The sequence below is a fragment of the Mustela lutreola genome, chromosome 7 (assembly GCF_030435805.1).
Source record: "Mustela lutreola isolate mMusLut2 chromosome 7, mMusLut2.pri, whole genome shotgun sequence".
NCBI lineage: Eukaryota > Metazoa > Chordata > Mammalia > Carnivora > Mustelidae > Mustela > Mustela lutreola.
In genome coordinates, this window is record NC_081296.1 from 2,379,435 (window position 1) to 2,388,264 (window position 8,830).

At 56.9% G+C, this 8,830-nt stretch overlaps 2 protein-coding genes across 2 annotated transcripts; one reads left to right on the top strand and one right to left on the bottom strand.

Annotated features, from left to right (window-relative positions):
• The first annotated feature begins 430 nt into the window (after nt 1-430).
• Nucleotides 431-2,721, top strand: LOC131835465 (ubiquitin D-like). Its single transcript, XM_059179756.1, has 2 exons — nt 431-509; nt 1,755-2,721. The coding sequence occupies exons 1-2, from the start codon at nt 483-485 to the stop codon at nt 2,223-2,225; spliced, it is 498 nt and encodes a 165-aa protein (XP_059035739.1). The 5' UTR covers nt 431-482; the 3' UTR covers nt 2,226-2,721.
• Nucleotides 2,722-3,892: 1,171 nt separating this feature from the next.
• LOC131835441 (putative olfactory receptor 2I1) lies at nt 3,893-8,560 on the bottom strand. The gene is made up of 3 exons (XM_059179735.1): nt 8,394-8,560; nt 7,400-7,517; nt 3,893-4,870 (listed from the first exon to the last, which is right to left on the bottom strand). Exons 1-3 carry the CDS (start codon nt 8,558-8,560, stop codon nt 3,893-3,895), a joined length of 1,263 nt encoding a protein of 420 aa, XP_059035718.1.
• Between the last annotated feature and the right edge of the window lie 270 nt (nt 8,561-8,830).

An 8,830-nucleotide genomic window follows, 5' to 3' on the forward strand; every position in this document is an offset into this window, starting at 1 on the left:
CACTCTGCCTGGCTGGTGTGAACAGGCTGCTAATGGTCACGTCATTTCTCCTGGACTCTACATCTTCCCCTGGGCACCCTTGCTCTCAGGAAAGCCCCTGAGTGATGCATGGGGCAGGTTCTCAAAAGCAGCAGGAGAGGACCATCAAGTAGTAAAGGTCTTGAAGTGGGTGAGGGCCCAAGGCTGTAGGCTGGGCAGTCATAAGTCATGACTGGGAGTGGTGAGTTGTTAAGTGGGGACGTTCTCCAGAGGGAAGGACCATCCTATGTTTGGAAGAGGAGGGCGAGTAGAATGGATGAGAGGAATGTTTTGATCAAAGAGTATTCTCTGTGTGTATGACTAAGTCCAAGCGAAAGTGAAAGAAAATACATGACATCATGGCAGAGCAAAATAGGACTGGCGCCCAGCTTATGTATGGCGTACATAAGCTGGGCGCCAGTCCTATTCCTCAGCCTCCTGTGTCTGCTCTGTTGGCTGTAGACATGGCATCTGGTACTTCCTGCCTCCATGTAAGCTGGGGTTGAAAAGTGGGGATGCGGAGAGGGGAAGCATCGTCAAGGGTTGGGGAGTGATTTCAGGAGTCCACGAGGGACAGAGCTCGGGGAGGTGGGGGCAGAGTGGTTGGGAAGGCGTCCTGCAGGGGCTGAGACAGGCTCTGATCGCTATAGAAGCTGAAGGAAGGTTCTGGGAATAGAAGCGCCTCGTTTGGCTCCTCAGGGCTCTTCTGTGTCAGGCCCGACTGGGCCCTGTTAGGGGAGGATGGTGGGAAGTGGGAGTGGGCTTTGGGCCCACAGGGCTGGATTTGAACCTATGGAAATATTTTCTGGAGCCTTTTCTCCTCCTTTTGATTAGGGTCCCTGGGCTCTTGAACACCTTCTCCTCCTAAATGAGAGGTACACAAAACTCCTTCACTCTAAGGTGTTAATGACCAGATCCGTGAGCCTTTGAGGAGCGCGTGCAGTACATGTGGGCTGGCATCGGGGGGCTGCTTAGCACAGAGGGGCGTCGGTCCTGTGAGGAAATGTCTGTGACGTCCAGACTGCAAAGATGGTTTTGAATAGAGCAGGACGGAGGCCCTGCCAGGCTTGCCAGCGACAACACAGGGTGCACTGGCCAGCTTCAGACTATGGAAGGAAGACCTCGATCTGGCCGTACCTTCTGTGGGTGAGGCCCTGGTCTAGCTGCAGGAGACCATATTCTGCAATAGGTAGATAGAAACACGCAGGAAGTCCAGGGGAACAAGTCACACTGAACGCAGTGTCACCATAAAGTGTGAGTCATTACACAGTCGTAGGACAGTAAGAAAGAAACCCGGAGTCCGGAGAGTATGTGTCCCGTCCAGGGTAGTCTTGGAGGGCAGTGATGAGCGTCCCATGAGCTGACGAGTCGATAATTCTCTTCGGGAGCTGTTTTTAGCGTCCAGTATGTAACTGTGCATGCTCTGTGATCGGATTTAGTTTTGGACATTCGACGACCTCTGTCTGGGTCGGAGGCGTGCGAAATGTGGGAAGTCACTGATGACGCTGGCATGAATGAGAGGCGTGGCTGCAAAGGAAAACAATGATTTTCCTGCGTTAAAAGCTTGAGATTCCCCAAGAGAAGTTCCACAAAAGGGAGGGACAGAGCCTGTTGTATAGGAGCTGGAGGACCAGGCAGGCAGGGAGGGCGGGGCCGGGCACGGAGGGGACAGTGGTGTCAAGGTGGCAGGCGTTCCAGGCACCTTGATTTGCGGTCTCTTGGCCTTCGTTGTCCAGGTGACGGTCTCTTCTGAGGGAAGGACATCCATGACCTTCGCTGCTAACTCGGATGACACAGTGAGGAAGATCAAAGAACACGTCCGGGCGAAGACCAAGATTCCTGTGCAGGACCAGGTCCTGTTGCTGGGCTCCAAGATGCTGAAGCCCCAGAGGAGGCTGTCGTCTTACGGCATTGACAAGGAGACGACCATCCACCTCACTCTGAAGGTGGTGACGCCCAGTGATGAGGAGCTGCCTGTGACTCTGGTGCAGTCCTGTGATGGGGGGCAGAGGCACCTCCTCCAGGTGCGAAGGTCCAGCTCAGTGGCCCAGGTGAAACAGATGATCAAGACCAAGACCGCGATCGCGCCTGAGCAACAGATTGTGACTTGCAATGGCAAGAGGCTGGAAGATGGGAAGAGCATGGCGGATTACGGCGTCAGACGGGGCGCTTCACTCTGGCTGGCAGACTACTGCATTGGGGGGTGAGCCCGCTGATAGCTCTCACTCCCCCCACATCCTTTGATGATTTCCCCAAATTAACAAGAAAGAGAAAGATGGAAAATTAGGGGTGAAGTGGGAAGGAAGACTGCAGAAAAGTTTCTAACTCCATGATTTTTTGATCGAACACAGTTGATTAGGTGTCTGCATTGTATATATTACTGAAAATAGAAAACAATATTTTAAGGCACAGTAGAGACAGCATCAAAGCCAGCTTGGAATTCAATCCTTTCCCTCGTCCCTCTGATTTTTAGAAAAATTCCTATTTCTTCCGTCCAACAGGATAGTAAGTTCCACATTGGGATCCAGGTTCCCCTAACTCCTGTGTTCCCACCGGCATATTTCATCTGTAATATCACTCAGTATGTTGAATTAAATTGAATTTCTGATTGTAGAGAACAGTGAAAGGATTTATATTGAAGTGTGTTAATTCCTCTGGTATGATTACAGTCTAAGTAATAAAGAATTTAGAAATTCAACTAAACTGTCTTCTCTGTCCTCATTTAACGTTGTTCGGCAGGAAATGACCCCGGCGCGGTGCGCCATCTCACGCTCTACGCCCCACGCTGAGTTCAGCTGTTCTTATTTCTGGAGATGATGGTGCGCGTGGATGACACCTCCCCTGGGGACTCAGATTTTGTTCTCCAGTGTGCGGGGGTCCCTGGGGAAGGTGTGGTCATGGAGCCGTCTCTGTCCTGCCTGCATTCGGGTCTGGCAGGTCTTCTCTGGGGTGGGGGCATCTTTCAGGTGGGGGCTCTCAGTTGGTCTCTGGGTTGACTCCCGAGGCTGTGCCCGGGTTCTGGCTGACAGAGCCTTTTCCTGGCTCCCTCCTGCACCCCCCACCTCTGTGTCTGCTCCTCCCTCGGGAATGTGGATCTTCCTGTATCTTCCTCACTCACTCCTTTGTCACTGTCCCTCTTGTGTCTCATGACTGGTCAAGAACACATTTTTCGCACCATCTTAGACATGCCTTGCCCCTTCTGCTCTTTAAACTTGCTCAAGAACCACCTCGTGCAGAAGAGAATCCAGCTGAATCCCAGCGGCACCACCCCTACTTAGGGGAATTCCTTGTTCTGCTTTGGGCTCCAGTACTCTTGGTGGCACTAGTGACCTGGTTAGGTGGGCATTAGGTTGGACTGATTTCCCTGGACGAGCAACTGCGGCTCCTTGTTTTGGATGGGTCTCCCGCAGGGCAGAGTCTGGGATTGCTCTGTCAACTAGGGGGACTCCTGAGGCCAGACACTGTGGGGTCTTCACGGTGTGCGCCATCAGACTGGGGGAGAGGGAACGTTAGTTGTCCTGCCGTACAGGGTGTTACCAGCATGTGGACTCTCCGGGCATTGTCACTGGACCCCTGAGGCGGGGAAGGTCCTCTGGAAATCATGCCTTCTCTCTTCATCAGCTTAAGAGAGAGCCGGCAGGCCACTTCCCCTCCCTGAACCTGTATATGCAGCATAGCGGGATTTGCCCTGAAGCAGAGGAACATTGGGGAGGGGAGCGGAGAATGGGGCCTCCCCATGGACCTCCGACTCCCTGAGGACACATGTTGCCCATTCTCACAGGGAAACGGACAGGCCGAGGGCTCGCTGCCTTCCCAATGCACATTCCCATCCGTGGCCCGCGGCTCACCCCTTCCTCCCGCCCCCGCCCCGCACTCACCGCCCAGCCTGCCCTCCCCCCACACTGCGCAGGAGCGTCCTGGCGGCCCCCTTCACGTGCTTGTTCCTGAGGGTGTAGATGAGCGGGTTGAGCGCCGGGGTGACCACGGTGTAGAAGAGCGAAACGAACTTGCCCCGGCCCTGGTCGTAGCGGCGCGTGGGCTGTAGGTAGGTGTAGATGGCCGAGCCGTAGAAGAGGCAGACGGCGGTCAGGTGGGACCCGCACGTGCCCAGCGCTTTGCTGCGGCCGCCCCGGGAGCGCATGCCGCAGATGGCGTGGGCCACGGCGCTGTACGAGGCCAGGATGACGGCGGACGGCAGCAGCAGGATGACCACGCGCGCAGCGAACATCCGGCGCTCGGTGGCGTCGCGGTCACTGCCACAGGCCAGCTGCAGCAGCGCGGGGAGCTCGCAGATGAAGTGGTCCAGCCGGCGGGGCGCGCACAGCGGCCGTGCGGCCAGGAGCGCGCTCTGCGCGGCGGAGTTGGCCAGGCCGCCCAGCCAGGAGGCACAGGCCAGCGCGCGGCACCGGCGCGGGGAGGCGAGCTCGGCGTGGCGCAGCGGGTGCACGACGGCGGCCGCGCGGTCCAGCGCCATCACCGCCAGCAGCAGGCACTCCACGGAGCCCAGCGCCAGCGACGTGCACAGCTGGGCCAGGCAGCCCGCGCGGGGCAGCCACAGCTCTGCGCCGCACAGGCTGGCCAGCAGCGCGGGCGCCACGCTCGTGGTGAAGCCCGCGTACACCAGCGCCAGGTGGCCCAGGAAGTAGTACATGGGTGTGTGCAGGCGCGGGTCGCGCACGGCCAGCAGCACGAGGGTCGAGTTGCCCGCCAGGGTCAGGAGGTAGCAGAGCAGGACGAGGGCGAAGAGGCCGGGCTGCAGCGCGGGCCAGTCGGAGAAACCAAGCAGGAGGAAGCGCTCCCCGGTGCTGTGGTTGGCCTGCGGGAGGAAACTCCCAGAGGGTTTGGAAGGAGGCTGAGCCAGGGTGAGTTTACCCCCAGGGAGCTAAAGAGAGCCCTCCCCCGGGGGCCTGGCCATCGGGGAGCTGGCTGGGAGCAAGGGGCCCGCGGGGCGGGGATCAGTTGGGAGGGAGCGGAGTCGCTCTCAATACAGACGGGAGTCCTAGCCCTACCTCAGCACAGCTTGGCTGATGAATTATTTAGCAGATTCTTTGGGGGAGAAGGAATTTCCACTTGTTGGAAGAGCAGACTTAGACCGGGAGAGGGAAGACTGGCCAAGGTCACAGCTAGTGAGTGGCCCCGTGGGGCTTGTAGTCGGGCTTGTCTCCTTTCCAAATCTGTGCGTTTTCTGCTCCTCTCTGGCTTCTCACTGCACTCCTCCGGTCCAAGCAGGAATCTGATCTCCCTCCCATAGACTAGTCCTTCAGATACTGGAAGACAGAGCCCCCCCACCCCCCAGCCTCCCTCCCTCCTTCCAAAGTGTGTAGTGCTTGTGAGTAAGTGCAGTGCTCTAGTCTGGGTAGAGCTGTTACTTAAGAGATGAGAACCGTCTATGGCCTTCTTTGTTTCAGGGATTCTACTTCGGAGAATACAACCATTAGCGCTGACTACTGAGTGCTGCTCTGTGGGGAGTCTGTGTTCTAGGCTGTCACCATCATCCATGCCTCTCTGGCTTCTCCCCGTGTGGTGGTCATGATCTGGGGGCCTTGAGGCCCAGAGTCCTCCAGCAGAACAGGAAGCTAGAAGCCCTGGGTCCCACCAGCGTAATTGCCCTGGGGCAGCTGGATTATTTGATATGGGGAAGTCACTGCATCTCCCTTGCCTTCCTGTTGCACGTGTAAGAGGAGGAGTCTGACCTAGATGGTCTCCAGGGCTCCTGTCTTATAGCCTGGCTCTCACTGGCAAAAAAAAAAAAAAAAAAAAATTGTCCTTGAGTGAAAAGGGGACCCAACACAGAAGGCTTTAATCCTGCAGAGTGACACTGAGTCGCATTTCCTAATGGTACAGAAACCATACGGTAGATGCGAGGACTCAATGTTACAGCGAAATCTCGCTCCTGCACACTTCCTGGCAGGGGTGCGGAGATAGATAAACTTTGTAGTCACTATTCTGAGTTTAAAAATCACGAGGCCCTAATTTTCTTTAAAATGTTTCAGGGAAATCTCTTCCCCCCAGAGCACGTCGTGCTTACTGGGATCCATTTATGCTCAGGAGACATAACCGGTGTTCGTGGTGTGAGTCAGAGCAAGGGCGGGGGCGTCAGACCGCCGAGCTCCAGTCTCGGCTCTGCCATCGCCCAGCGGAACGACCCTGGGCACGCGGCTTCACCTGCCCGTGGCTCCGTGTCCTCTCTTGAAAGTGGACTGGGTGGGGGGGTGAAGCACGGAGAGCTCTCAGAACAGGCCCGGGACCGAGTGGGCGTCTCGTAAGTGCTCGCTCTTCCCATCTGCACCTGCGAGTCAGGAGAGGTCTGTGGGCGCTCCCACTCCGGTCAGGGCCAGAGCCGGCTGTGAGTTCAGGTCTTTTTATTGACGAACTCTGGTCTTGACTCACCTGCAAGTGAGGCAATACTCCTGTCCTAAGAGGAAGGTAGGCGGGCGGCTGAGGTTAAACAGCTTGCCCGGGCCACACTGTTTGTAAATGCTTGTCAGGATTTCACCCAAAGCTCCCTAATTCCAAGAGCCTTGCTTTACATCTGTGCACATATGTTTAAGCCGGGCTCTACCCTGCCAGAGGCTGCGGAGGATGGAGGACCTGCGAACCCCGAGCTTGCTGCAGACCACGGGGGCCTCGGGGAGAGGAATACAGGTGAGAGCTGGCATTCAGGCTTGTGGCCCAAAGGTGCTAGAGACGTTGTTCTAGAGAGTCCAGTTTTCTAAGTCTGGGATCACGTGACACACACCCGTTCAGCCAGCCAGGCCCTTAACAGTTCCCCTCCAGACACACTAAACCCCGAAACCAGGCGCAGAACAGTAAAATCACACAACCAACACCAGTACCCCATGGACACACACATTCCCGAATACTCAGACACATATGTGCACATACGTGTCCCCTCATCACACCCTGAGGCTTCCAGAAGGGAAATCTGTCATCAGAATATTCCAGGATGTGTCCCCAAACCTCATTCGGTATTCTAGAACGTGCACGTCACCTACAAGACCATCTTCCTACCTTCATGTCCGGGTCTCGGGCACTGATGTTCCGCCGCTTCTTTCCAGATGATCAGTCGGTCTGTTGCGTCCGCTCCGGATCCTCAGAGTTGGAGATGGCCGTGGTGGGGGATGAACGAGCGAATGGCATGACTGTTGATCTCGAGACTGGGTGCCTGCGGTCAGAGCCAGGTCCTTCCTTCGGGAACAGGACATGGAGTGGCGAGCCCTTGCTTGTCAGCTGAGGAGTGAACACAAGGTCTTCAGCACAGAAGCCGGCCCGGTCTGGAGAAGCACCGAGATTCTGGCAGAGTGGCGGTGTCTGTTCCCAGAGAGCCGGCACCAGGATTAGACCAGGCAAGGACCGGCGTCTTGGGCTGGTCACAGGTCACCGGTGGCTGCAGCTGGCCGCGGAAACCGCCTTCTGGATTCTGAAGGCTCCGGAGCTGTGCAGCGGGGATGTTGGTGAGCCGCTCACTGGAGAGGAGGCAGGGGAAGCGATTCTCCCTGCTGTTGAGCAGAGAGAATGAGGCCCTGGGGAACCCCTGTCCCACTCCCATAATGAGCACCTGTGCGGATTTGTCCAGAGGAGTCCCCCAGGGCAAGGAGAGGAACATTCTGGAGGGAAAGGCCCTGGAGGGTGGTGTGTCCCTGGCTGCGTGGAGGCCAGAGGCAGCCCCGGCTTCCTCCCCAGCCCCTGTTCTCCTAGCATAGTGCTGTAGGGTATTGTTCTGGGGATGAGGGACCTTGAGCAGCTGCATGACCTCAGTGACTCTCAGGGTCAGTATGAAAACGGGGGAGACAGTTCTCGTCTGTGGGAGGGGCTTGAGGTCTGGCAAGGTCATCCTCAGTTCTGACCCTCCTGTCATCGGCCTTCACCGCCACCCCTTCTTGTGGCTCTCACTGCCTTTGCTCTGTCCCTGGCTGAGCCCCCTCTCCCAGGATGGCCTGTCCTATTTCCTGACAGATCTCTCTCCACCCAGACGAGGCTTCTCTGCTCCCTCCTGCAGTCCCTCCCTTGGCTGGCGTCTGGAGGTCTGTCATGGTCCCCAAGGCGGCCTGTCTCCACTGCTCTCTCGAGCTTGGGTTCCCCGGTCAGTCCTGGTGGTTACTGCTCTGCCCACTCCTCCTGGCGCTCCTGCCTCTTCTCCCTTGGTTATATTCCGTTGGTTAGATCATCATCCTATTCGAATGAAATCCTAATCCTACCCTGTTCCCATATTTGTTCAGCCGATTGTCGATTGTCGCTGGAGGTCAGGCCTGAACCCTCCGAGAAGCTTCGGTTCATGACCATAAAGGTTCTTTTTAATTTTCCCGCTTGCTGGAGACACACTACCTCGGGTAAGTTTAAGGCGTCCGGCGTGGTGACGGGTTTCGCGGACGTACTGTGCGGTGTCTGCCGGATTGCGGTCCGTGAGCACGGGCTCCGGCTCGCACAGCTGTCGCCGCACTGTCGCTGTGGTCACAACACGCACACACCCTCCTGCAGCAGCTGTGAGCGCACGGACGTGTTCCCCGCACTCGCCCCTCCGCACTGCCATCCCAGAACTCATCGTAACTGGAAGTTCATCCTCTTTGGCCAGCATCTCCCCTTCGGCCCTGCCCTCAGCCGCTGGCGACCCCCATTTGATCCACATACTCAGTGCTTTGGGATCCCACGTATAAATGGCACCAAGCAGCGGTTGTCTTTCTCTGTCTGATTTGTCCCACTCGACGTAATGCTCTGTCCTTCCGTGGGGCTGCACACGGCAGGGTTTCCTTCGTCATGGCTGAGGACTGTCCCACTGCATCTTCTTCATCCACGTATCCACCCAGGGCCACTG

Excerpts from the sequence above, each read along its gene's own strand:
- LOC131835465 (XM_059179756.1), top strand. The coding sequence starts at position 483 with ATGGCATCTGGTACTTCCTGCCTCCAT. Across the intron at positions 510-1,754 it reads CTGGTACTTCCTGCCTCCAT|GTGACGGTCTCTTCTGAGGG; the intron begins GTAAGCTGGGGT and ends TTCGTTGTCCAG.
- LOC131835441 (XM_059179735.1), bottom strand. The coding sequence starts at position 8,560 with ATGAGTTCTGGGATGGCAGTGCGGAGGGGCGAGTGCGGGGAACACGTC. Across the intron at positions 7,518-8,393 it reads AATCCGGCAGACACCGCACA|CAGGGAGAATCGCTTCCCCT; the intron begins GTACGTCCGCGA and ends TCTGCTCAACAG. Across the intron at positions 4,871-7,399 it reads GCGGCCAGCTGCAGCCACCG|CCTCCTTCCAAACCCTCTGG; the intron begins GTGACCTGTGAC and ends ACCCTGGCTCAG.